Source organism: Rattus rattus, chromosome 2, assembly GCF_011064425.1.
Source record: "Rattus rattus isolate New Zealand chromosome 2, Rrattus_CSIRO_v1, whole genome shotgun sequence".
NCBI classification, from domain to species: Eukaryota; Metazoa; Chordata; class Mammalia; order Rodentia; family Muridae; genus Rattus; species Rattus rattus.
In genome coordinates, this window is record NC_046155.1 from 75,104,458 (window position 1) to 75,131,551 (window position 27,094).

Sequence of the window (27,094 nt, forward strand, 5' to 3'; positions counted from 1 at the left end):
GCAAGGTTTCTCTGGGACTGTGGCAAGAAATGTGGACTAGAATAGGCCCATTCATTGAACAACTATTTACGCCTATCTGCAATGCTTGGCCTTACTCTAAACACCGGAGAAGCAATGATGAACAAGGCAGTTTTATCCGTTAGATCTGTAATAGAAGCAAGATAGAAAGCAGCCAAGGGAAAACTGTAACGTGAGGCGAGAAGCCTACCGGAGCTCACATGACCTCGTGTATATAACTGAAGTACTGCTATACTAGCCTTCAGCTCACTTTGCCCGCCCACTTCCGGCTCCCTCGTTTCTCCTTCCCGATGCCTCGAAAGAGGCGTGACTTGTATATGTCACTTCCGGCGCGCGCGAGAACAGGTTTCCCTTTGCTTCCGCAGCGAGGCCGGAAGTAGAAGCGGCGGTGGCGGAGGCCCAAAGCGGAGGGAAGTGGGGAGTCGGAGAGACTCAGCTGGAGTCTCAGCGGCGGTAATTGTCCGAGGCCCCTCTAGGCCACCGTCCTTAGCGCGGGCCCGCGGGGTTCGACGGGAGTTGGCGGGGTGCGGCCAGGGCAGCGGGACGCGGAGGGTCCTGGACCGCCGTGAGGGGAGGGGGGGGCGGTCCCAGAATCGAGTCCCCCCTCCCGCACGGACCCTCTGATTGGCGGGCTCGCCTTCGCTTTTCCCAGGAGACCCCTGTGCGGTCCGGAGGGGGCGGCAGCCCCGACTCTGACCCGCGCCGGGGGGTGGGCCATGGCGGAAATCAGCGACCTGGACCGGCAGATCGAGCAGCTGCGGCGCTGCGAACTTATCAAAGAGAGCGAAGTCAAGGCCCTGTGCGCTAAAGCCAGGTGAGCCCGCAGGAGGGAGGCCAACCCGTGGCCCAGGGGTTTCGTCTGGGCGAACTCAGCTGAGAACTTAGGGTTTGTCATATCCCGGAAGCGTTCCCGGAGAGATGTCCCAAGAGCCACTTCCCACCAGGAACCATGGGGTCGGCTGTATGTGTGTTTCTAGTGGAGTAAGAGCGAGTGGCAGGAAGTTCTAGGAAACTCAGGGAAAACGGCTTGCTCTGCTGGGGCGAAAGAGAAAGTTTCTTGGAAGAGCTGAGTTTTGGGACATGTCTTGAAGAATGAGGAGCTCGTTCAAGGCAAGAAAACAAAACGTGATTTGCGAAAGTCTCTCAATCTCATCAATCCTTAAAAGAGAAAGTAGTTTCGTGTCCAGTTTAACAAACAAGGACTCCAATTGTTCAATTGTTCAAAAGTACCAGCAAGGAAGGAATGAAATCTGAAGCCAGTTCTCTGACTACAGATCCTTTTAGTTATGATTCTGGAAGATGAAGTCGAGCCAATTTTGTGTTCAGTTAAGATCCCAAGGAAAACAATAAATAAGCTAGAATAGCACATAATGAGTCTTAGACTAGCTTGGTTTACTGAGTTGAGGCCTTTTTAAAAAAGTAAGATTAAAAAAAAAATACAGATCACAGCCTCAACACACTAGTAATCAATCCTAAGCACTTGGGAGGCAAAGAGAGAATGAGGAGTTTAGGGTTATCCTCAGCTAGGTCAGGGCCACCACATGAGACTCTGGCTCAGAAAGTGAAGCCAAGAAACTGATGAGGATATGGAGAGAGGCAGCGTTTTCTGGGAAGCAGAGGAAGTTGTAAATCAGAATCCCAGTTTGGGGGTGCAGTGACTGTGGGTTTGAATCTGAGCGCTGACACTCTAGGTGGTGATTTTGAAATGTCTAGGACTCAACAAAGTGGAACAAGTTGTGTTCAGTAAAATGGTTGTGACCATTCAGTGAATCTGAGCTGGAAGTGAACTTAGCATGGTGTTTGGGTACTATAAGTTATGAGATGGTGTTTTTATGCTGGAAAGGACAATAACGGTGTATTCAAAGATTGAAGCTTGGGAGGGGGGCGTTTTTCGTTTTTGTTTTTTCTGAGACAGGGTTTCTCTTTGTAACCTTGCCTTGTCCTAGAACTCACTTTGTAGACCAGGCTGGCCTTGAACTCAAGAGACCCACTTGCCTCTGCCTCCCAAGTGTTGGGATTAAAGACATGTGCTACCACCACTGGGTGACCAAGGTGCTTCTTAGGGTAGACCTTTAAAGATATTTTTTTTTTTAAAGATTTATTTATTTATTATTTTATGTATGTGAGTACACTGTCCTCAGACACACCAGAAGAGGGCATTGAATCCCATTACAGATGGTTGTGAGCCACCATGTGGTTGCTGGGATTTGAACTCAGGACCTCTGGAAGAGCAGTCAGTGCTCTTAACCACTAAGCCATCTCTCCAGCCCGAAAGATATATTCTTGACCAGCTGACAGAACACCGTGAGGAGTAGTCAAGCAGGGTAGGAGTAAATATGTAGGCAACAGTTGAGGCTTGTGTTCCAGCTCCTCTGGAAACTGTTTCAGTGTGGCTTCCACCCTCTTAATAGACAGTAGCCTGGTCCTCACTCTTGCCCACTAGTCCTGTGAGGCTCGGAGAGTTATGTGTGTGTGCCTGTCTGTCTGTCTGCCCGTGTAGCCCCAGCTGGCTTTGAACTCAGAGATCCATCTGTCTCTGTCTCTCAAATGATTCTTTCTTTTTACAGAGTAGGAAGCCATGACTTCTAGATACCAGTGTCTTGATGTAGGCTACCCATTGAGGCCGTGACAGCTGGTGTCCTAGTTTACTTTCTCTTGCTGAGCTGCATCCCTAGCCCTGTTTGGTTTGAGGTCTTTGTTTTGGAGACAGGATCTTACTGTCTCTTAGGCTGATCTGGAGCATGGAATCTTTTGTCTCTGCCACCATGCCATCGTGCCTGACTGGTTGAGGTTGTGTTTATTTTCTTAGACAGGATGCTCATATCTTAGGCTGGCCTTGAACTTGCTATATAGCCAAGCATAACCTTGATCTTTCTGCCTTACATACCAAGTGCTGACATTCCAGGTGTGTGTGTTCCTGGTATTGATTTGAGGCTGGTATTGCTCCTCTGGAAATTGGATTCTCAGGTTCAGCAAGTTTCCAGCTTGATCTTGACACTATTCTTGAAGGAGGTCTTTGGGGGAAATCATCATAGGAGTAGGGTTAGAAAAGACAGTGCTGGTGTTGGGAATTTAGCTCAGCGGTAAAGCCCTTGCCTAGGGAGCGCAATGCCCTGGGTTCGGTCCCCAGCTCCGAGAAAAAAAAAAAAAAAAAAAGAAAAGAAAAGACAGTGCTGAGCTCAGTCAGAGAAGATACTGTTTGAAGAACCCACAAAGTAGCAAAAAGAAAAGCTGTACCAGAGCCCATTCCTTATGTTGTAGATGCTGGTTACAGTGCTGCATCCTTTAATCCCAGTACACATGAGACAGACAGACAGACAGGCAAATTTCCTGAGCTTGAGACTAGCCTGGGTTACATATCCAGGCTAGACAAAGATACATAATGAGGCTCTGTCTCCAAAACAAATAAAATGTAATGCTGACAAGGAAGGACCAGCACAACCCTTTGAAGGTACATCTGGGACCATCATGCCTTAGGCCTCGTCCTTACTGTGGATAGTGTGGGAGAAGGGAGTGAGGTCAGAGCTCAGTGTTCTGAGGGACAGGGACCTCCCTTTCAAGAATATGTGCTGTATTCTTGAGAAGGAGCCACAGGGAGAGTCTCTACTGAAAATGTCCAAGCCTGCTTGGAAGGACTTACTTGGGAAGGGGGTTGAGAACTTGGACTCTGTTCAGTTGGCAGCAAGGAGCCATGAACAGATGTTGAGGCGTTGAGGCATTGAGGCATTGAGGGGTAGAGGTTAGTGCTTTTTGACCAAAATCATGGGGACACTGCATACTTCCTTCTGTCCCATGGAGGTTCAAGGACTACCTCATGTCCTCCCTCCCTCCAAAAAAGGTCAGGAATTGGGCTGGGCTGGCCTGGCTGTGGTGACCCTGGTCTTCTCCTGTCTCCAGAGAGATCTTGGTAGAAGAGAGCAACGTGCAGAGGGTGGACTCGCCAGTCACAGTGAGTATTCTGTGTCCTAAGTTGATGAGAGGCTAGTAACCCCCCACCCCCACCCCCCAGGTCTCTGCTACTCCTCAGGCTTCAGGTGAGCCTCAAAGGAGGAATTAGATGGTAGGCAGAACCTGCAGCTTAGTGGTGGGATGCTTTCCCATTGTGTATGAGACCCTGGGTTAGCCTCATGACTACAAGAAAAGATGTTGTAGGATGCTCATGTCCACGGCAGAAGAATTTAGTCTGTGGCTCAATGAGCGTGTGCTATAACTCTTCTGGGCACGTGGGCAAACAGAGATGAAGCCAGGCTTCTGAAGCTGTGAGTCTCCCAGGGAACACGTCTTCTGCGCTGGAGTAGGGGAGGGTGATGGATGGATGACACCAGAATGGGCTCATCTGGGGCTGGAGGGTCCTCACTTGGTCCTGAGATGGAGTGATAGAACCTTGGCTGGCATGGAAAGTAACAGGTGTTTTGAAGGATGGTTTCTGGGAACAAAGGGTTTGTGCCTTTGTCTATTCTGACAACCCACGTTTGTCTTTTCTAGGTATGCGGTGACATCCACGGACAGTTCTATGACCTCAAGGAGCTGTTCAGAGTGAGTTAGGGAACACTGGGGCTGTAAACTAGGGGTGACTAGAAGATATAATCATTGAGAGGCCTTAGGCTGCATGGGCTTTGGGTGACTGAAGGGGCTCAGCTCTTTGGCCTTGCAGTGGGAGGAGATAGTTTGGGGCCAAGCAGAGCCATATCCCTCCTCCCAGGTAGGTGGCGATGTCCCTGAGACCAACTACCTCTTCATGGGAGACTTTGTGGACCGTGGTTTCTACAGTGTTGAAACCTTCCTCCTCCTGCTGGCTCTTAAGGTGAGGACCCTTGGCCCCTGGAACCTGAGCCTTGGCCACTACTTGCTGCCCTCATCACCTTTCCTGTCACCTCCTTGGAACTTTGCTGTGGCTGTGGACTGTGTGCTTAGCGGGGCTGGTCAGACTGCTGTCATGAGTGGGGCCGTCTCCTGAGCCCTTGAGGACGAGGCTGGTGATGTGAGTTCTGGGAAGTAGACAGGCTGTGTGTTCAGGAAGCAGCAGAAACCGAGTAAACTGGGAGAATTCATTGGTGAGGGGCCACAGTGGGGTGGGGATGGGGTGCTAAGGATGGAGTCTGAGTCCGGCAGATGAGAGGAATCATTAGTCTTTTAATGCATCTCTAGAAAAAGTCCCCAAGAGCCTGTGAGGCAGGGATGTCACGATTTATGTAAGAGACTGCAGGAGTCTGGGCCACACAGATCCTGGTGAGGGCTGAATGAGGCTGGTAGATGAGTGGACACTTGGGAGGGATTAAGTGGGAAACAGACTAGAACCAGCCTTGGCTTGATGCTCCCCCTAGGTTCGATATCCTGACCGAATCACTTTGATCCGGGGCAATCATGAGAGTCGCCAGATTACCCAAGTCTATGGGTTCTATGATGAGTGCTTACGGAAATATGGTTCAGTGACTGTATGGCGCTACTGTACTGAGATCTTTGACTACCTCAGCCTGTCTGCCATCATTGATGGCAAGGTAGGTTGGCTGTGGATCTCCTCAGGGGTGGGGCAGTGGTGGGTCTCTGGGCTTCCACCTCCCTTTATCTGACAATACTTTCCCTTGTAGATCTTCTGTGTGCATGGAGGTCTTTCCCCTTCTATCCAGACCTTGGACCAGATCCGGACAATTGACCGAAAGCAAGAGGTACCCCATGATGGACCCATGTGTGACCTCCTGTGGTCTGACCCTGAAGGTGAGGGCAGTACCCAAGTGGCTTTACCTTTAGCTTGTGGAGACTGGATCTAAGCAAGTGTGTAAAGGAAGAGGCAGGCCAGGGTAGTTTGGGGAGAGGAAGGCAAGGTTGGTCCCTGGCTTTTGCCTTCCATCTGCCTGACTGGGTGCTCCATAAGAGGCAGAAACCATGGATCGTGGTGTGCTGAGGCCGCTGTAGGTTGGCTTCTGAGTTTTCATGGAAAGCTCAGAGGGTCTGTTCAAGATGAAATCATTGACTCCCAGGGTGGGAAAGGTCATAGACCTTGGCAGTAGCTTTGTTGAAGGTGAGCTTGGTCCCCTAGAATGATGGCCCCTGAGGGCTCCTGTGTGTGGTGTATTGTTCCCCTCTAGTTGGAGCAGAACAGAGATTTAAAGCCAGGCTTTCTGAGTACCAGTCCCAAGCATGCCCTCTAATCCCATCAGTGTTATTCCAGACTGCCCCATGTGGCAGAAATGACCTTACTGCCAGGAAAGACCTTCATCATAGTGGTACTGTGGGCATTTTCCCCTTAGAGCTCTCTGTTCCAGCATTTGCTATCCTGTCTCCCAGGATCCCCTGGAACAAGCCTCTGCTTGATGAGGAAAGCTGCCCAGGCTTTTACTCCTTTGGTATAGTAGACAACCAGACTGGCTACTACTACACACTGTCCTTGTTTTGTCTCAGACACAACAGGCTGGGGAGTGAGCCCCCGTGGGGCAGGCTACCTGTTTGGCAGTGATGTGGTCGCCCAGTTCAATGCAGCCAACGACATTGATATGATCTGCCGTGCCCACCAATTGGTGATGGAAGGTTACAAGTGGCACTTCAATGAGACGGTGCTTACTGTGTGGTCAGCGCCTAATTACTGCTACCGGTAAGCTGGCAGGGCCAGGATCCAGGGTGAGGGTAGGTATCTGGACAAACCAGTTGCTAACTGTGCTTTTTCTTAAATCCAGCTGTGGGAATGTGGCAGCCATCTTAGAACTGGATGAGCACCTCCAGAAAGATTTCATCATCTTCGAGGCTGCACCCCAAGAGACACGTGGCATCCCCTCCAAAAAGCCAGTGGCCGACTATTTCCTGTGACTCCTTGGCCCCAGCCCCTCTGGCCCTTGGACCACTGTGACTGCCCTCTGCCCAGTCGGAGGCTGGGTATGAGGGGCTGCCTGGCTTTGCTTGCCCCCAGGGTGCGGACTTGCTCTGGAGAGGTTGGAGCCTTAGCTCCTGGCTTCCTCTCCTTCCTCCCACTTGATCCATGAAGTTTCCAGTCATTTTGTTTTCTTTTTTTCCTTTTTTTTTTTTTTTTGTTTTTTGTTTTAGATAAAACATTTTGAGAAAAAAAGAAAAAAATTCTAATAAAAGAAGAAAAATAGTCTTAGGGTTTCTGTCAGGTTTGATTGGGGTGGACATAGAGACTTCTCTGTTTGTCCACTGATCCCAGAGCCTTCTGGCTCCATTCACTAATCTTTCCCAAAGGCTTCCTTAGTGCTGGGTAAAATCTGGGTTCCTGGACGGCCTTGATTCTTAAAGCAGCAACCATTGTGAGGAAACTTACCCATTTTGAAGGGGGACAAGGCCAAGAAGCACCTGGACCTTAAAGCTGTGGCTCCTCCAGCCCCACCCAGGGCCAACACCATTAGCTCAAGTTTCCTGAGCACTAATGTCTTTGGAGTTTTATTAACAAAAATACTCTGATCCTGAGAACAAATTGGCGTGGCTTACACTAGTGATGAGGCCCCCAGGAGGTGGGGGTACTGGGCTGGGGCCCCATTTGGCCAGGCAGATCTCCCTCCATTTGCACTGAGGTGAGAGCTGAGGGGAAGCTGGCCCCAGCTGGACTCAGCCGCCTTGCCTGAGCTTTGAAGCCAGAGGGGGTGGAGTGAAATCAAGGTGTGAACTAAAGGGTAGAAGAGAGGCCCAAGCCAGCCATTTGGTGGGGGGGAGGGGTACCACTTCAATGCGGATGCTACCAGGCAGGGGGAAGGGAGCTGGAGGATCAAGGGAAGCTGGCATAGGCCTTGGCTTGGCTTACTACACCATGGCTCAGTACATTTGCTTGGATCCCATGTCCAGATATCCTCCAGGTCCTGGGTATGGTAGAGGGAAGGGGGCCCCTTGAATAAAGTGAGGGGCAAAGGGTGTTACAGATGGGGCCGTTTGATAAGCAGAGCTCCCTGGTCCAGGCTGTAGCTCCAGGAATGCAGCTGAGTAGGGGGCTGGGCGCCCAGGGTCTGGAGCCTCAGGGAAGCTGGGGGTCCTAAAGTCAGGAGAGAGGTATAAGAATAGAAGAGGGCCACCCCTGTCCCGGAGCACTCAGCCCTCTGCCCTTGTCCACCTTACCTGGCTGGTAGATGACTGGGGGCTCCGTGAAAAGCTGCAGGGTGCAGGAGGTAGGCCTCAGCACTGGGGCCCCCACATGGAGGAGCTGAGGCAGAAGCAGCTTCCTGGGGGGTAGGAGCCGGCTCTGGATCTGAATCACGAATGTCCCCACCCAGGGTGGAGTCACAGGGACCCCCTGGTGTATCTGAAGAGACAAAAAGCACAGGTTGGCTAGGGGAGGCTCCTTGTCTCAGGTTTGGCCCCATGCCACCAGGACAGCACTCACCCCCACTCCCACAGGCCTCTGTGGCCACTGGCTCTGGGCCCCGGAGTTTCCTCTTCACACGGGCATCCCGCTCCCTGGGGAATGATGATGGTGATGATGATGACGTAATGATGATGGCACTGATAGTACTTACCAGGTGCCAGCCATTTCACCCTCAGGCACCCTGTGGGCAGGTGCTATATACATTATACCCATTTTACAGATAAGGAACTGAAGACCAGAGAAACTACTTATGAGCAGCAGAGCTGAGGTTTCTCTTCAGTGCTTTCTTTCCTCCTTGGGTATTTAGAATCTGAGAAAACACCTTCCCAGCAGCAAGGTCCAATATCTGCCCAATTTCACAGCTGCCCCGCAGCATTTCTGCTCCTGACAACCTATACTTCTTTCAAGAAGGCCTCCCTGACCTTCGAGGCATCACACACCTTCCTCATGGCATGTCGTAGTTCTCTCTATATTTGAGCTAGTGAACCAGTCACTGTCTTTTTGGATAGACTAGAAGCTCTCCCAGGGCTAGGTCAACTCTCAGGGGTTGTGCCCAGAACAGAAGCCCAAGTTTTTCCATGGTAAGCAGTGTCTGGCTTCCCTTCCCTTCGACTTGCCTCTTCATTCTTCAGCCTCACTGTAGAACACTTCTACCTCAGGGCCTTTGCACTTGTGTTTTGCCAGACACCCAGCTTCCCCTCCCCTTCCTAAAGGTATTTGTCAATTGTCCTCGGGAGCCTTTTCTCCACTGTTCCCCTCCAGGTCTTCCCACCTTTTCCATGCCTTATTGTTCATCAGAACTTTATAGGTCTCTCCTGTTTTTGTCTGCTCTGCTGCTAATCTATCAATTGTGTGAGAGCTGAGCAAGCTTAAATATTTGTTGAATCCAGTGGATGTGTGTTTTCACTTACCATCATGTTCCTGGTAACCCTGGCACACAGTAATTAGTAAACATTCACTGAATGAATGATGCCCACCTCTTACAGTTTCTGCCATTTTCTCGGAAACCTTTGGCAAAGGGATTGGCTGCGATCTTCAGCTGTGTGATCTGAGAACACACATCCAGGTCAAAGGCCCTGTAGCCTGAACTACAGGCACTGCCCCTCCCTCAAGCAAGGTCACTCACCCTAGGGTTCTGGTAGGCTGTCACTGAGATGAATGTGGTCTCAGGAAATCGGAAGGAGGCCACACCCCCCCAGTGTTGGCTGCAGAGTTGGGTGGCTCTCACCAGGTGGATTCGAGGCTGGTACTTGTGCATGGAATGCAAGATCAGCTGGAAGGGAAGAAGTGAGGTGACTTCCAGCCTTCATCTTCCCCCCCAGTACCACCCCGAAAACCCTATCAAGGAGTCCCAGCCTGGGCCTCACGTGGCCATGGGGGTCCAGCGTGCTGTTGGTGAGCTTAACACGGTGGAAGGATACGGGCTGCCGCATCCAGTGGGCACCAGTGGCAGGAGAATCAGGGTGAATGTAGACACGGTCGGGTAGGCGGGGCTCAGCCTTGCCACTGGGCTCCCAGTGCTGGCCCTGCCAGCGGTATCGGGCCCCATCCACTGGAACCACATCCAGAAGGAACAAGTACCGGGCCTCCGGGTCCAGGCCTGTGACTGATACTCGGCAAGCAGGGAACATACGCCTGCAGAAGGAAAGGGGAGGGAGGAGCGGCCTGGAGCTACCGGCTACCAGGGGTGAGCCCAGCACCAGCAAAGGAACTACCAAGAGGCACCTCAACTTTGGCACAGTAAGTCTGGAGAGGTGTAATTAGGTTCTCAAGCACAGAGTCTTAAGAGCTGGAAGGCGTATTCCACTTTAAGATGGGTAAAAGGAACAGGCCGGTTAGGGGATCTGACAGACCACAGTGGGTTAATCTCCTCCTCAGTTGCTCCTTTACTCTCCATTCTAGTTACAACATGGTAAAATCCTGTCTCAGAGCATTTCCTGTCCAGGCTCCTGACCCCTGTCCCCTGTAACTCTATTTGCAGAGACAATGGTGACTATTTTCTTCCTGAAGCCTTAGGAGCCCCTTGCTCCCCACCTTGGTTCAGCACTGACCCCTGTGGCTTCAAAGACTAACTTTCTTCAGACTAATAGGTGCTGGCCCTGGGGACAGGATTATCCTAGAGTGTCAGAGCTCACACCTTCCTTGAGGGTGAGCTGGGACTTAGCCACATACTGACCCTGATTCTGGACAGATTCTTCCTACCCTGGTCACTGACTGGTCCTTGACCCTTCTCACAGGCTGTCTGTCTCTGAGTTAGGCCACATGCCAACCTACAACCCAGCCAGACTGACCTCTCTGACCCTCAATAGAACTGCTCCTAACCCAGTCACAAACTCCCCAGACTGATCCTTGAAACTTGAAACAGTGTAACTCCTGTTCATTCATTCCAGGTCACAGTGTCGGGCCATAGTTACATTCTGCAGTCTGGGTTGTACTAGCCCTAGAGAGGCCCCTACGCCTAGCTCTGTGCCCAGGAATTCTATCTTTTCTAGAAGCTGACTTGGCCATCCCTCACCTGCCAGCCTTGGTGATGATCATCTCTGTTCCCACAGCGCTGAATTCCTTCCACAGTTCCTGGTTCTCCAAGCTCAGGCTGACCCCAGGAAGCGAGTGAAGGGCCTCTGGGGGTGGCGGTGCTGTCTCAGGGCCCAGAGCAGATGGGAGAAGGGGCAAAGGAGGGGGTGCAGCCAGAGTGTGGGGAGCTGCCTCAATCCCAGAGAGGAAGCAATCCAGTTTAGAAGTATCCAAATCTGGAGATGTGGGAAGAATGAGGATCCAGGGGAGGGCCACAAATTCCCAGTTTCCTGCCCCTTACCCAGAGCCAATCCAACCGCTCACCAGGGTAGCGGTAGCCCTCTGTCAGGGCAGGTGGGAAGGTAGAGTCTGCCCCAGGCTGGGGGTGTCCCAGACGGTAGCCAGTCCCCAGAGAGGGGTACAACTCTCGTGGATGGTACATGTTGTAGTTTCTTCTGGCCTTGTGTCCCGTTGCTAGAACCCGGGGTCTAAGATGCCCCCTTTTTATAGCTCACAGCACAGCCCTTTCCAAACCAGAGATCACAGCCCCTCCCCTCCTTGGGGCCCTGGAGGTGGGTTGGAATGGAGACCCCTGGGGCCTCGAAGGGGTCCAAGAGGAGGCCGGATACCTAGGTACCCTCCCCTCTCCCTCGCGGCTTCACTAGTCCCGACCCCCTACCCCCTCATTACATAATTAACTCCTCGGCCTGATTGATCCCTAGGGCTAGGACAGGGACGCAGTTTGGCGCTTCCGGCCAGCTGGTCTCCGTTCCCACGGTGGGGGCAGACCGGCTAGGGGGCAGGGGTGGTTTCTGGATCCTGGCACCGAACCTGGGATCTCGGGTAAGACCCTAAAGCCCCAGACTTTCTGGAAGGTGACCCCTCCCTTTTCTTCACTTGGAGTACTAGCCTTGTGAAGTGAACGTGAGGACAAGTGCAGTGATGGTGTCTGAGCTAATACGCCAGACACTAGACATCTTCAAGAGACCGCAGCAGAGAACTAAAGCCTAGAGTCCTCCCTAGTTTATAGTCTTGGAAAGCCTCCACCAAGTCTCAAAAGTTGAGGGGCGTGCAGAGCTACAAGTCGATGGTATCTCGGGAAAGACGCAAAGTCTCACGCCGAGACCACTTCAACTACATTTCCCAGTAGGCACTGCGCCAGTCGCACGCAAAAAGCCACAGACAAGCTGTGTTGGGGTCCCTGGGAATTGTAGTTCAGACCCGGGCGGCAAAGCCAGAGGTGGTCTTCCCTGAAGCTTGCCCCCCTAGGCATTAACACCAAGACAATCACAGGCAAGACATCAGGGGCTAGACCAGTTTGGTCTACTGTTCCTACTCTATTCCCCATGCTGAGGCTCTGAATGGAACCAATCAACAGGGAAGGAACTTGGATTCCAGGTCCCTTTTCTGTATTCCATGTGAACCAGGGGCTGTCTCCATTCCATTGTTTTATTATTTACAAACGCTACAGAACGAGAACAGACACGCTGCAGGTAAGAGGGATCCAGAGGGAGGGATTCACAGAAAGATGGTGCACCGGGGCCATGAGAGCAGCACACAGGCCATATCTATGGGACAGGCAAGACAGGAAGGGGTTAAAAAAAATGAGATCCAAGCCAGCCAGATCGCAGGGAGGTGCCGGGGGTTACAATCCCCCTCCTTGTCTCCCCCCAAGGTCACAGTGCATGCAATAAAATATATGTACAGGAGCTGGATCCTTCCCCTGTGGGGGCCCTGAGGGTCCAGAGCTCCCTTCAGGAGGAGCGAAACCAGTGGCTCCCCCTGGCGGCCAGGCCAGGCTGAAGCCACATGCGTCAGGAGCTAGGTCAGTCCCAGCCGTTGTCTTTGATCATGTGGTTGAGTTCAATGATGTACTTCCCCTCCTTGTATTTCTGGCTGCTCTCAAAGGCTTGCTCCTGAAAGGAGAGAGAGGGCTGCCAGTCACAGACCAGACTTCTACCATGAGGCAATGGGGTTTGGCAATGCAGATAATTGGTCTTGTTTTATGTATGAAAAAACTGTGGCCCAGGGAAGCTCAGTACGGGAAAAGAGAGAACTTTGGACCATGGGTATTTCTGAAATTTGATGGCAGCTCCAATGGGGAGCATATGGAAGTACCTAGAAGATTTCATAGTCCAGGGATTACAAAACTAAGGGCCATTTCAACCTATAGGTAGTTTTGTTTAGACAGCAGAAAGCTTAATAGAGACAACTTTAGGGGCTGTGGAAGTTTAGCATGTAGGAGGGCATGGATTTACTATAAGCACCACATTAAAAAAAAATACATTAAAACGTACAACTAAATGGTACACAGACTCACTCCGTTTTGCCCCCACCCTGCTTTCTCTACCCTAAATCTACGCCCATTTATAAATCCACAGTATCTGCTTGGCCTTCTAGACATTTGAAAGAATTTGTTGTTATTTTGAGACAGGGTCTGCACAGCACTGGGTGTCCCGGAGCTCACTAGGCTGGCCTAGAACTCAGAGATCACCTGCCTCTGCCTCCTCAGTGCTGAGATTAAAGGCGCGCAGCTCCACACTCTGCTGATATCTGAGTTTAGAACCTGGTCTAGGCTATATTTTAGAAGTTTCAGAGGGGCCAAGCCACCTGTCCAGAGACACACAGCAAATCTGTGGTAGGGTCAGAGGTAAAGTCAGGTTAGGGCTGTTTCTCCCTGGGGTATCCAACTCCCAGAGACACACCAAGTGGCCAATTCCCTACACACTCCCCAAATGTATAGGGAATAACTTTGCTACAGGTAATCTGATCCTCATAGTGATCTTCTGTGCCAGGAGGTAGCTTGATGCTCCCATGCCAGGTGAGGAGATGAGAGGAGGTTGTGAAATCAGAAGCTGAGCAGCATCAGAAACTACAAGAGCTGTGCAAAGACCTGCAGACCTAATTTCCACACTGCTACAGAGTCTTAGTTGTGTGATCTTGGGCAGATGTCCTAGCATCTTCAGACCTCCTTGTCTTCTGTAATAGATTCTGCCACCAGACTAGTTGCAATGATGGAGAGGCTACGTGCTGTGCCAACGTGCACAGCAGATATGCATTTGATAAATGGTGATTTTACTTGTGACTAATCATCTAGGATAGGGGTGCTAATCCTTTAAGGGAAGAGGAACAGTCTCAAAGCCCTGCAGAATGCAATGGACGGACACTGGTCACTGGGGGGTGGGGGTGGGGGGATACAGTTTGTGCTGGGCCATTGGCAAAGGCGTATGCTTTCAAGGAAGAAGGGATGAGGTTAGGTCAAAGGCCAGCCTAGGGTCAGAGCTCAAACTCACATATTTCCAGCCCAGAGTGGTCTTGCAGTTCTCGCAGTGGATGTCAGCGACAGCATGAAGACCTGTCAGCAGCACCCGCTCTTCTGCTGGCCCACAACCCACATTCACCCTGTGGGGACAAAGGGTAGTCCCAGGGAGGGTCTCAGCAGCCCAGAGCCCCTCCTCTAGCTAGCATGTTCAGTGTCTGGTCTTAGCCTCTAAGAGGAGCCTGATCATGGCTTCCTGTCTGAAACGAGGGGGACTCTGGGAATATCGACATGATGTCAGGGGTCACAGGTCACAACAGAGGTCAGGAAAAGAAAGGAAGGAGATGGATACTCACACAGAGTTGAAGAGGTAGGCACGCCCCTGACTGCCCTGGAAGGACTGGAGGGTAGTGGGGAGACGAGAGGAGGGGGTTAGGGCTATTGGTGGGGAGTTGCCAGGCAGCCCATTACCATTCTAGACTAAAATGTGGCCCCCTTACCTTGGAGATGAGGTCGTCGTGGTTGGCCAGGTGAGCACGGCAGTGGGCACAGCTGTACCTCCGGTGACAATCATCCAAGTAGGCCTGAAACGTCTTGGGCTTTGAAATCCGCACCATGGCGGGGGCCAAGGGCAGTGGCCCCACGCGGGGAGCGGCCCACGGGGAGCAGAGGGAGCCCAGTGCCTGCCAGGAAGGAGAAGTGGACTGTCAGGACCAAGGCCACACACATGTAGACAAGCCCAGAACTATGGGGACTCTGTCACACTTGGCTGCTCTCTCCTTTCCCTAGAGCCAGCAGTCTCACCAGGGACCAGAATCATCTCAGCTTTGACTCACTGAGGAGGCCTCAGGTTGCATCAGCGGGTAAACTGAGGCTAGGAGGAGCTCTAGGTGAGTCACCCACCTGCTTCTGGCCTCACCCCTGCTGAGCTGGCATCTGAAACGGGAAGAAGGGGCTTCAGAGTGGATGGGATGCCAGTTTTCCAGTTTTGAGGGAGCTTGGTGGCGGGGAGATAAGAAACCGACTGGTCCTTGGGATCCTATTTGGACTAGTGATAGGGCAAATGTGGGGTGCATGGAGTTCGCTTCGGGAAAGGGTCTCTCACCTGGGAGGCTGAAGGCCTCCCCAAAGGAAGAGGGTCCCCTAGGGAGAGGAGGGGTTTTTACCTGCAGGCGATGAGCCTCATCTCCGCTGAGGGAAATCTTACCTGCATCGCCAAGCCTTACCTGAGACCCCGGGGCTCACCTGGGACCTGGGGATGGGGGCGTGCGCGGGGGAAGGGGCAGTCCTCGCTTGCGGGGCGGGGGCGCGGGGCGACGCGCAGAGACGTCGATCCAGGCCTCACCTCGCCTGGGCGCGTGGAGGGCCCGGTCCGCGGGGTGGCCTGGCCTGGGAGTGGGGGGCGCTCCTGATGGGCGCCGTCCCCCCCGGCCCGGTTCGCAGCCGCCTCGACTTGTTTACACCGAGACCAGCTGCTGCCGCGGCTGCGGCGGGAGGGGGAGGGGGCCGGCCTCCTGTCCCGGCGGCCGTCGTGGCCAATCGGAGTACCGCATGCAAATGAGGGGGCGCGTCATACGGCGGCCAGCGCAGGCTGAGCTGCCCTTCCCCCTGCTCCCGGCTCCCGCTAGCCAGCTCGCCCGGAAATGCGGCTGCAACTCGCAGCCTAACCCAGAGGCTAACCCGGGCCTGATTGCACCTCTGGTGCTCTGCTCTCTCTGATGCTCGAAGAGACAAGGATCCTAACCTAGCATGGGGTTAGTAGGAGGGTGTTGTCTGTATGCAAACCCCTGAGAAATAGTCGTAATTGCCTCCGTTTATTCACCGACCATCCTCACCATCCTGTAGTTTCTCCATTTGACCAGGTTCTGAGGTTTGGAGAAGAGATCCCCTCCAGAGATTATCCAGATGGTAAGAGTTAAAGTTGAAATTCACACTTTTCCCAAGCACGTGGAACAGGGAAAAGCTAAAGGTGTCCTTTTGCTTTTAGACTCCCAGGAACCAAAGCTTTAGAAAGCTCTATGAGCATCACCTGCTTCAGGCATTCTTTGGTATGCCTGGCCTCCAGGTTTCTGTAGTTCTGACTGACCCCAATGAAAATGTCCGTTTAAACGTATGTCTGGTATACCTAGACCTGTGCTCACTGTTGAGTCCCAGTACTCAGCTGGCTTGAAAAGTACTGCACTGGGAATATTCATTAAATGAATTAGGTCCCAATGTTGGAGATCAGGAAGTGGACAGCAGGTACCTGGGGGAGCCTGTGAACTCACCCATGCCTGCATGCTGCAGTTCAGTGCATAAGGTGACCAATATCAGTAATGTGAGGAAAGTCAAGTCCCTTGTATGCCTGGGTCTCTTAATGGTTTCAGGAAAACCACTCATCTCCGGATCTCTAGAGACCAGGGCCAGAGCACTTGGGTTAGCATGCTTCAGAGTGGAGGCCAAGCTGGCACAGGGTGTGGTGCCACTCTACTGGGTCTGGAATGCAGTGGAACAAGAGGGCCAGCCTACTTAGGCCCCAGGCTTTTTTTCTGGAGGGGTGTCGGTGAACAGGGTCTCACTTTGTAGCCCTGGAATATAACTCACAGAAACCCACCTGCCTCTGCCTTTCAAGGGCTGAGGTTAAAGATGTTCATCTGTAGGCCCAGCTTCCGCCAGGCTTTCTTGATCCCCACTAAGATGCTATGTGCACTTGCAGTATGTATTAACCCAGAGCTGCGTTCATGGTTTGCAAGCATTCTACCACTGAGTTACACCCCCAGCCCATAATGTGCCATCCTTATAGCCTTCAGGATTGGCCCTCCATCCCCTTGCTCTGTGAACTATGTTACTGACAAGAAAATATTTATTTATTTTTCCTTAAGAGAAAGACAGGACAGGGCCTCAGGCTGAGGAGGCTGAGTCTCTTTGTTCCTGCTTGTCCAGGTAGTGTCTCAGGGCTGTGGGGTAATCAGTCATGACGCCATTGGCTCCCAAGCTGAAGGCCACTTCAAAATCTGATTCTTCATTAAGGCACCAAAATAGCACCTGAACAGGGAGAAAAAGAACAGGTTAGTTTCCGAACATCAACCCAAAGCTTCCTTTAACATCCAGGAGGTGGCAACCCTCCTTCTGCACAGACCTCCCAGCACTGGTGTCCTTGAGCTGATAGTTAGCTTTTTAGAAGTTTCAAAATTGGCTATTAAACACAGCTACTATCAAAACCTAAATATATGATCTTAGAGCCAAGTGTGGCTGTGCACGTTTGTAACTCTGCACTTGGGAGGCAGAGCCAAGGGGATGGAAAGTTTGAGGCCATCTGGGCTACACAGAGTAGTGGCCAGCTGGGGTTATATAGCAAGAGTCTGCCTCAAAAAAATAAATACATAGGGGTTGGGGATTTAGCTCAGTGGTAGAGCGCTTGCCTACCAAGCCCAAGGCCCTGGGTTCGGGTCCCCAGCTCTGAAAAAAAAAAAAAAAAAAAAAAAAAAAAAAAAAAAATACATAGATCATATAATTATGTGAACTTGCCGCTGAACGGTCTCAGAACTCAGGACGCAGAGGCGGGTGGATCTCTATGAGTTCTAGGCCCAGTCTATATAGTAAGTTTCAGGCCAGCCAGAGTTGCACAGTGAAACTTTGTCTCAAAACAAACAAGAAATTCTATTAAAAACAAAGGTAAAGTAGTGGTACCTGTTTGTTTTTATAGCACTGAGAGGCAAGAGATAGAAGGGAAAGGGATTCAAAGAGACCTTGTGTTACACAGGGAGTGCAAGGGCCAGCCTGGGCTATGTGAGACCTGTTACAAACAACCCAAGATCTGGGGCTGTTGTTGTTCAGTGGTTTAACCCTGGCCTCCTATGTGCAAAGCCTTGGGTTTGATTCCTAGTACTACAAAACAAATGGACCAAAAACACACTCAAGGGCCAGTGGCATGACTCAGCAGGTGACGTCCCCTGAGGACCTGAGATTGAGCCCCACGATCCACACGGTGGAAGGAGAACTGACTCCTGCAATGCACGCACCCTGTGACCTCTACGTGCACAGTGCCGGATGCACGCACAGACACACGCACACGCACGCACGCGCACACACACACATGCACACACATACATATTTTTTACGTTAAGTACTAAAGAGCCCATCACTAATTAGTCTATAATGTCTTATGGTCTCTTCTCCTCTCCCCTCCCCTCTTCTCCTCCCCATTAGGGTCTCATGTAACCAAGTTGGCCTCCAACTCCATCTAGTGGATGATGACCTTGTGGGTTTTGTTTTTTTGTTTGTTTCTCATTTGTTGTTGTTCTTTTTACAATTTATTTGTATTTATTTCAAAATTTACAAAAAATTTAAAGAAGGGGCGGTGGGGAAAATTTTGTTTGGTAGGTATGAGTGACTTGCAAACAGGGATGTCTGTGATACCACATGCAGGTCTAGTGCCAACAGAGGAAGGACAATGGCATCTGACCCCCTGGATGATTGTAAGCCAGTGATTATGGGTGCTGGGAACCAAGCTTGGGCCGTCTAGAAGAGCAGCAAATGCTCTTAACTGATGAGCCATCTCTCTGTTCCCTTACCTTTGTTTGCTTTTGGAGTGCTAGTGACTGAACCCAGGGCTTGGGGCTGCTAGACAAGTATTCTACCAAATGAGCCACAACCCCAGCCATTGGCTTCTATTTTCTTTTTTTTTTTTTAACAATTTGATTTTATTTATTTATGAGGGGGCGGGTACACATCACAGTATACACAGTATGTGGGTCAGGGAACAGCTCTTAGGTCATCAGGTTGATGGCAGAAGCCTTTAGCCACTGAATCATTTTACTGCCTTCCTTGTTTGCTTTATCTATATTGTTTTGAGGCAGGGAGTGTTACTCAGTCCAAGCTGGTTTAAAACCAGCCATCTTCCTGCCTCTGTTTCCCAAGTATCATGTGTATGGGCTGCTGCACCTGGCTGACATGGTGGCTGTTAGGGTTTCCATGTCTGTGAAGAGACACCATGGCCAAGGCAACTCTTACAAAGGCAAACATTTCACTGGGGCTGGCTTATGGTTTCAGAGGTTCAGTCCATTATCATCAAGTATACAATGGGCAGGCCCTCAAAGCCCAACTCCACAGAGCTGACAAGGCCAGGTCTACTCCAACAAGACCACACCTCCTAACAGTGCCACTTCCCCTGGGCCAACCATATCCAAGCCACCACACCTGGCATTTTTATACCAGGAAAGTCACTGGATCTCTGGATGTCTTAGTTTAACAAATGAGGGCCCAGTCTTTAAACGTGAAGAGATCAGAGGTGTGAGAGGGCTGGGAAGGGAAAACCTCCCTGCCTTGCCTCAGTGATGCCAGACACAGGCAGTAGTCAAAGCCTCTCTCTGAGTTAACCCTTCCATGTCAGACTCCTGTCCATGGCAGTATCAGGCTCCTATAGACACTCTCTGTCTACCCACCACCACATGCTCTCCATGTTATACACCGAGTGACTTTACTCGATGAATTTATCTGGATCAGGTGTCCTGTAGACTTTCAAAAGCTTCCTTCCCAAAGCTCAAAGGTCATGATCCTATTAGACCTGAGGCCAGTGGGCCTAACTGACCTCCACTGCACTCAGCCTAGGGAATCCACCCAGCTCCTCTGAGCCCAGCCTCTTGCTCCTCCAAGCTTTAGCCCTGTAGATGCCTGCCTGTGATGTTCTCCCCCTCCCCAAGGTCCATCTCCCACCGTCATGGCCAACAGTTCTGGGTTCTTCCTTTGCTGCAACATCACAGCACATGTGGGGCTAACAGGCTTCATTTCTTTCCCCACATTTGACAGGAAGCTCTCTTCCTAGGTAAACGTCTGGAACCCTCTCAGTGAGGCTTGTTAATTAAATGTCTTATGTCTGGCGCTGGAGCAATGGCTCAGTGGTTAAAAGTACTGTCTGCTCTTCCAGAAGACCTGGGTTCAAATCCTGGCCCCCCTATGGCAGCTCACAACTCACTTGTCTATAACTCTAGGATCTGATGCCCTCACACAGGATAAACATGCAGGCAAAATACCAATGCATGTAAAATAAAATTACAAAGTATTTTTAAAAAATGACCCAGGTCCAGCCAGGCACAGTGGTTCATGCTTGCAATTCCACTATTAGGGAGGCGGGGGTAGGAGGATTGCCATGAGTTTGAGGTCAGCCTAGTCTACATAAAAAACCAGGGGCTGGAGAGATGGCTCAGTGGTTAAGAGCATTGGTTGTCCTTCTAGAGGACGCTACTTCAATCCCCAGCTCCTACATAATGGCTCACAACCATCTGACACCCTCTCCTAACCTCTTCGGAGACCAGGCACACACATGTGGTACACAGACATATATGTATGAAAAAAACCCGTTACAAATAAAATAAGACAAAAAAAAAACAAAAAACCAAAAAAAAAAAAAAAAAACCAAAACCAAGCCAAACCATGGTCAGGCATGGTGGCACAACCCCTTATTCCCAGCACTCAAGAGACAGACAGGTAGCATGTCTCAATGAGGACAGCTTGATCTACATAGCAAGAGTTATATGGTGAGACACTGCCTCAAACAAAACAAACAAAAACAGAAAATTAAAAAAAAAAAAGACAGCCAGGCAATGGTGGTCCAAGCCTTTAGAGAGACAGAGGCAGGTGAATGTGAGTTCTAGGCCAGCCTGGTCTACAGAGTGAGTTCCAGGACAGTCAAGGCTGTATACATACACAGCAAACCAACCACAAAGGGGGCTGTCAGCAGAGCCCAGTGTCTACATGGCAGCTCAGAACTATGGATCTAAAACCATCTCCTGGCTTCAGCACCAGGCCAGATGTCATTCAGGCAAAACATTTTATTACACATAAAAAAAACAAAACAAAACAAAACAAAAAAACAACAAACCTAAATGCCTTCCCTACGTCCATGAATCACAGTCAGGGCAGAGCAAGAGAGTGGGCTGGGTCTGGCTTCTCAGCAGGCCACAAGCATCCTGATCAGTGGCTAATGCTTACCCATCTCTGATTAAGTACCGTGTACACATCAGAAAGGTCTGGAGATACTTAGTCTCTGCATCTTATGGGCAAAGGAACTGACACTCAGAGGTGTCCCAGGAAGATGGAAACTGCTCCCAGGTGTGCACTGAGCCAGCTCCTCGCTGGGATAGTGGCTGAGTCCTCACCTGTACCCCTCGGTCCTGCAAGTATTGGATCAGACTTTTCCTCATGATGGCCCTGGGGGACAGATGGGGACATCAAAGGCAATGATACAGGGATGAGAAGGGACAAAGGAGAAGGGCAGTGGCAGGTCCCTGTGTGGACCATCCACCCAGCAGCCCTGCCAACCTCACCATTTTGTAACTGTAGCTGACAGTTTGTTCATCCATCCACAGGAAAATGGAAAGTAAGTCCTGTGGAGAGAAGGGGCAGAGTCAACTCCTTGGTATTCTCTCTCCCTCTCTGTCCCTGTCTCTCTGTCTCTGTCTCTCTGTCTCTCTCTCTCTCTGTGTTGGGGGGCGGGGCTTTGCACACAGGGCTGTGGTGGCAATGGTTCCTTCACCTTGGCCGAGCCTGAAGAGGCTCTGCCTAGTGAGATAACACAACCCTTAGTGACAGCTGACTGTGTCCTGGAGTCCTTGGTGTCAGAGCTTGCCTTTCTTCCCATCTTAAGGACAGGGAACTGAGGCTTAGACACCAACACGTTGGAGGTCAAAACCATATCCATGAGGAGCCTGGGACCAGCCTGATTCCAGAGCTAGATTTCACAGAGGTTCTCCTGGTTGAGTCTGGGTGAGGCTTTTAAAATTTTTGGCTTTTCTTTTTTCTTTTTTCTTTTTTTCTTTTTTCTTTTTTTCGGAGCTGGGGACTGAACCCAGGGCCTTGCGCTTTCTAGGCAAGCGCTCTACCACTGAGCTAAATCCCCAACCCGAATTTTTGGCTTTTCAAGTCAGAGTTTCTTTGTGTAGCCCAAGCTCTCTTGGAACTCTCAAGCTTAGAGATGTCCCTGCCTCTGCCTCATGAGTACTAGGATTAAAGGCGTGTATTACCACTGCCCCTGCCAAGGGTAGGTTTTTAAGAATACTGGAGTTGGTCCAGAACTTGCAACCCTCTGGCCTCATCCTCTCACGAGTGCCGGGATTGCAGGTGTGTGCCACGGTGCCCACATTTGGCCGGCTTCTTCCGATGACACAGTGCTTACTAGGTTGTTTACATGTCACAACTTATCCTATCTACTCCAGGGATGATTTTGGAGCAGCGCCCTAGGTCAGGCACCGGAGTTTGCCCAGGCTCTGTATTTCCAGCTGTGTAACCTCGGGCAAATCACAGAAACCCAGCATCTCTGGTTCTAACGGGGGCGGGGGCAGGGGGAGATTATGGCTCTACCTTCTGGGAGAGGCACTGTAAGTAAGGTAAAGGTTGCATACCCCACAATATGTGAAAAACGTTCACCCCGTGTAAAATACTGCAGACACACAGCTTTGGAGTCCGACGCTGGGGCTGTGGGATTGCGGGGCTTCGGGGGCTCGGGCTGGGGGGCTCATGGGGCTGCGGGGGGCTGTGGGATCAGGGGGGGGGCTGGGGCTGGGGGCGGCTGCGGGACTGCGAGGCTGTGGGACTGTGAAACTGCAGGACTGGCTCGCTTTCCTGAGAACCACATAGTGGAGCCAGGGCTTTGGGAACAGTCCTGGAGAAGTTGTCAGAAAGGGAGGAGGCAGGCCCAAGCTGAGCAAATATCTAGTTCCTAGTATAGCCTCCTACAGTTACTTTGTTAACAAGGCTAATGTAGGAGGGCCTAACCCAGGCATGTCAGGTCTCTTTACTAGGCTGACCAACCCTACTACAACTTCACTGACCAGAGAGAGGTTTCCATCAAGGTTTGGATGAATTTCTTCTAAAACTGCATACTGCATAGAGAAATTAGTCTGCAAGTTGGTGTGTGTGTGTGTGTGTGTGTGTGTGTGTGTGTGTGTGTCACAAGCCCTTTTGTGTTCATGAATGCCAGCAGGAGCTGTAGTGGTGCAGGCCCATGATTCCAGCATTGGGAAGGCTGAAGCAGGAGGATTGAGAGTTTGAGGCAAATATACTAGGCCTTCTCTATGGCTTAGTGCAGTGGTTCTCAAGCATCCCAATGCTGGGACTCTTTCAGACAGTTCCTTACATTGTGGTGACCCCGACCATAAAATCATTGTCACTGCTACTTCACAATTATAATTTTGCTACTGTTATGAATTTTTTTTTTTTTTTTTTTTTTTTTTCGAGGAGCTGGGGGCAACCCAGGGGGCTTCCCTAGGCAAGCGCTCTACCACTGAGCTAAATCCCCAACCCTACTGTTATGAATTTTAAGTATTGTGTCTTCCAGTGGTCTTAGGCAGCCCCTGTGAAAGAGTTGTTCACCTCCAAAGGGGTCTTGACCCACAGGTTGAGAACCAGTAGCTTAGGGGACAAAAGTCCTTGCCACGAAAGCCCAGCAACTTGAATCCAATCCCTAGGAACTACCTAAAGGCAGAAAGGATTTTGTCTCTGGCATATATACACACATACACACACACACACACACACACACACACACACACACACACACACACACACACACAGAGAGAGAGAGAGACACCCCTCTGTAACAAATTAAAAAAAATAAAAGGGTTGGGGATTTAGCTCAGTGGTAGAGCGCTTGCCTAGCAAGCGCAAGGCCCTGGGTTTGGTCCCCAGCTCAAAAAAAAAAAAAAAAATAAATAAATAAAACAGGTGGTGACTCAGTTGGTAGTGTCCCCAGCATACATAAAACCCAGTGTTCAGCCTCTAGCACTGAATAAAAGCAGGTAGAGGCAGGAGGATTAAAAATTCAACATCGGGTTGGGGATTTAGCTCAGTGGTAGAGCGCTTGCCTAGCAATCGCAAGGCCCTGGGTTCGGGTCCCCAGCTCCGGAAAAAAAAAAAAAAAAAAAATTCAACGTCTTTCTTCTCAGCTACTTCGTTTCAGGCCAGCTTAAGATACATAAAATTCTCTCAATAAAACAAAACAAAATAAAAAAGAGGTCACTATCCTCTTTAAAGGGTCTTGGGATTGGAGAGATGTGGAGTGGTTAAGAACTCACTGTTCTTCCAGAGGATCTGAATTTGGTTCTAAATATTCATGTTGGGTGGTTCACAACTTCCTGTAACTCTTGTTCCAGGGGATCTGACACCCTTTTCTAGCCTCTCCAGGGAACTGCACACGTGTGGCATACACCTGCACAAACACACACGCACACACACACACATGCACACACTAAAATATTTAAAGAACCTGGAGGACTCTGAGGAAATGAGGAAACTGGGGATCTCGGGTCATTGCCACACAAATTCTGGGCAATGTGCCCTGAGCAGAGAGGTGCCGAGCCCATCTCACCACTGGTACCTGTTGATGATGGTGGGCAGGAAACAGAAGAAAAACTTCTCAGGGATGGAGACAAAAGGCAGTAGCCCCAGGTAGTAGAGCAGCAGTATCCAGAATGATCGCCATATCGTGAAGGCCGTGGGCATCTCAGGGTTCTGGGAGGCAGGGGGAGAGGTGAGAAGGTGACCCATCTGTCTGCACCAGAGACAGCAGAGAGGTGGTCCTCGCTGAAAGGGTCAGGGCTGGACATCACGGTCACACCTTGAACAGTATAATGGTTACTCTGTCCACTCGATGGGCCTAAGAAGTAGTACTAGGAGATTGGTGGGTTACACCTGTGGGTACACCTGAGGATGTTTCCACAAAATTAGCTATGGGAGAAGGCGCCCCCTTACTGTGGGCAGTAGCTTTTCCGTAGGCTCGGAAGGAGCTTGTAGGGGAAGAAGCAGCCTGGCATCTTCTCCCAAAATGGTATATCCTGCTCTTTCCACCTCCCGGGCCCAAAAAAATGGGGAAGAAGGAAGAAGTCAGCCCAGGCGTTATCTCTGCTCCTCCTAAGCTGTTGTTGAGCTCTCTTGACCTCTAGCTTTGGGGCCAAAGTGATATGGGTTAAAATCTCTGAACAATGACCCGTGAGGTATGGCCTGAAGTCTGTCACAGTAGCAAACACCTGACCAACAGCCAGTATGGGAGGCTTCCCAGAGCAGGCCTCCTGGCAACACCATGCCAGTACACAGTTATGTCTGACTTTTCCAATCCTGCTCTTGGAGACCATGCTGAAGGCTAGTTCCTGGGGCCCTTCCTTGGGCTGGGGGTGGCCTCTAACCCCACAACAGAGAAAGAGGGACTCACAGCAGCCTTGCATCTCTTCATGATTGAGTTCTTCTCTGAAGTCCAAATAGTAATCTCGTTTCGGTTAAAGCGCCTCGCCATGTTGGCTACCTACAGTAGAGACAAAGGGAGGAAGGGAAGCCAGGCCTCTCTTGGGCCTGGCCTCACTTGCTGGGCACAAGGTACTACCTTGTGAATGAGTTCTTCGTTTTTTTCTTTGATCTCCAAGCACATGGGAGTCCTTGGAAATTTCTGGAATACATCCTCCAAACTAATCATGTGCCGGTCTGTCCCGTGAGCAAAATGGCCTGGGCGGGGGGGGGGGGATGTCCACAAAAACTGGGGTCAGAGTAGGATAAACGGGCTAGAGGGAGGGGTTTAATGAGCGTATATGAGAAGGCGGCTAGGCAGTGCAAGGATCTACACATCCTACCTGGCGAGAAGTAAATCTCCAGTTCTTCCTTGTAGAGGGGCAGTTGCTGTGGAGAGCAGAGAAGCGTCATCAGGGTGCATGTGTCTAAGGGTGGCAGCTCTCAGGCTGAGGGGCTGCAAAACTCACCGCAAAGTCCAGGGTGTTTATATCCTTATTTAGGCCTGACTGGCGGGACAGGTTTTTGTCGTGTGACACTACCACCACGCCATCTCGGGTGAGCTGGCAGTCAAATTCCAAGAGATCTGCTCTCTGGGCCATGGAACTATGGGAGCAAAGGTTGGTGGGGGGAAAGGGGACAAAGGAAAGACCAGGGCTGGTAGTGGAGGGGAAATACTGGCACAGAATTTACGGTGGGACATGTGACCCCCACCTACACAATTCCAGGGCTTCTAGATACCCGACTGGCGAAGCCGGTAAGTAGCAACCCTGGTTGCCCCGCAGAGCACAACCTAGGACCCCACAACCTTACATGGGACTTGCTGGGCCTTGGACTCACTTCTCTATTGCCTGCATGGTGTTCTCCAGCCGCTCCCCAGACCCTGTGGAAAGCAGTTTGGGTGGGTTCCTGGGACCTGGCTTGACCTTCCTGCCTACCTTTCTTCCTGATGGTCATCTGCTTGCTTTAGGCTTCTTCTCTTCCAGTCAGCTGAACTGGCCTCTGCTTCCGTCACATGCCCTCCAGTTGCCGAAACTCTCCTTACCTCGCTCTTGGTTTAACATTCACCCCTGCCCTGCACCTTGACGATGTGCTGCTGCCCACCATGGCACCTGTCTGGTTTGGCTCACTCCACCCTAAATGGATTCCATCCCTTCCACATCCCTGACTCAGCTCACCTCCACGGTGTGCAGCCAGGCGGATGGAGAACCCCGGAGCACAGGGTGTGTGCAGCAGGTGAGGTCGGCGCAGGAAGAAGATGGAGAGAATCACATAGCTGCCCAGGGTGGGCAGAACGAAGTACAGGAGGGGAATCATAGCCTCGCTCCACAGCAGGCTTCTGTCAAAAGCACTGCCTTCCCAGTCCCAAAGGGCTCTGATGCCTGGGGCCGAGCCTTCCTGCTGAGCCAGTGTAGGCTGGGTCCACCACGGGGCAGCACCACGCCCATGGACCTGCTGAGCCTGCTGGGTGCTGCTGGAATGTTGCCAGACTGCAGTATGGCCCAGAGCTGGGGCCAGGCACAGGAACTGAGGTAGACAGCCCTGGGTCTCTCGTTCAGAGACCCCAACACCCCCTTCTGTTCTTGACCGTGTTGGGGGGGATTAAGCAGCCCAACCCCTACTCCCTAGTTTTTGGATCTCTCTGCCTCCCATAGGTATTCGTGGACAGGAACTTTAATTTACTACCTTTGCCAGTTCCCGGGAATTTGGGGATGTGTAAGGTGCCCCTGAGTCACCCCAAATCACTCCAG

At 51.1% G+C, this 27,094-nt stretch overlaps 4 protein-coding genes across 7 annotated transcripts; 1 reads left to right on the forward strand and 3 right to left on the reverse strand.

Moving 5' to 3' along the window:
• The first annotated feature begins 358 nt into the window (after positions 1-358).
• On the forward strand, positions 359-7,108 carry Ppp4c (protein phosphatase 4 catalytic subunit). Of its 2 annotated transcripts, XM_032892640.1 has the most exons (9): positions 359-471; positions 671-832; positions 3,916-3,967; positions 4,504-4,554; positions 4,721-4,822; positions 5,343-5,516; positions 5,607-5,733; positions 6,418-6,607; positions 6,690-7,108. In XM_032892640.1, the coding sequence occupies exons 2-9, from the start codon at positions 735-737 to the stop codon at positions 6,817-6,819; spliced, it is 924 nt and encodes a 307-aa protein (XP_032748531.1). In that variant the 5' UTR covers positions 359-471; positions 671-734; the 3' UTR covers positions 6,820-7,108. The 2 variants fall into 2 exon arrangements, with proteins under 2 accessions (XP_032748531.1, XP_032748532.1); XM_032892641.1 differs by lacking the exon at positions 359-471 and having other exon boundaries at positions 733-832; positions 3,857-3,967.
• A 312-nt stretch (positions 7,109-7,420) lies between these two features.
• On the reverse strand, positions 7,421-11,544 carry Tbx6 (T-box transcription factor 6). Its single transcript, XM_032892644.1, has 8 exons — positions 11,159-11,544; positions 10,836-11,070; positions 9,688-9,955; positions 9,447-9,593; positions 9,298-9,368; positions 8,339-8,412; positions 8,074-8,257; positions 7,421-7,990 (listed from the first exon to the last, which is right to left on the reverse strand). Exons 1-8 carry the CDS (start codon positions 11,274-11,276, stop codon positions 7,777-7,779), a joined length of 1,311 nt encoding a protein of 436 aa, XP_032748535.1. The 5' UTR covers positions 11,277-11,544; the 3' UTR covers positions 7,421-7,776.
• A 723-nt stretch (positions 11,545-12,267) lies between these two features.
• Ypel3 (yippee like 3) lies at positions 12,268-15,509 on the reverse strand. 3 transcript variants are annotated; one of them, XM_032892642.1, is made up of 6 exons: positions 15,439-15,509; positions 14,930-15,029; positions 14,594-14,776; positions 14,450-14,493; positions 14,128-14,236; positions 12,268-12,750 (listed from the first exon to the last, which is right to left on the reverse strand). In XM_032892642.1, exons 2-6 carry the CDS (start codon positions 14,948-14,950, stop codon positions 12,661-12,663), a joined length of 447 nt encoding a protein of 148 aa, XP_032748533.1. In that variant the 5' UTR covers positions 14,951-15,029; positions 15,439-15,509; the 3' UTR covers positions 12,268-12,660. The 3 variants fall into 3 exon arrangements, 2 of the variants coding, with proteins under 2 accessions (XP_032748533.1, XP_032748534.1); XM_032892643.1 differs by lacking the exons at positions 14,930-15,029; positions 15,439-15,509 and adding an exon at positions 15,339-15,402; XR_004386842.1 differs by lacking the exon at positions 15,439-15,509 and having other exon boundaries at positions 12,682-12,750; positions 14,128-14,493; positions 14,930-15,332.
• A 1,408-nt stretch (positions 15,510-16,917) lies between these two features.
• Gdpd3 (glycerophosphodiester phosphodiesterase domain containing 3) lies at positions 16,918-26,890 on the reverse strand. Its single transcript, XM_032895627.1, has 10 exons — positions 26,522-26,890; positions 26,184-26,226; positions 25,814-25,949; positions 25,688-25,733; positions 25,444-25,562; positions 25,276-25,365; positions 24,445-24,578; positions 21,398-21,457; positions 21,230-21,281; positions 16,918-17,117 (listed from the first exon to the last, which is right to left on the reverse strand). Exons 1-10 carry the CDS (start codon positions 26,658-26,660, stop codon positions 16,974-16,976), a joined length of 963 nt encoding a protein of 320 aa, XP_032751518.1. The 5' UTR covers positions 26,661-26,890; the 3' UTR covers positions 16,918-16,973.
• Positions 26,891-27,094: the final 204 nt, after the last annotated feature.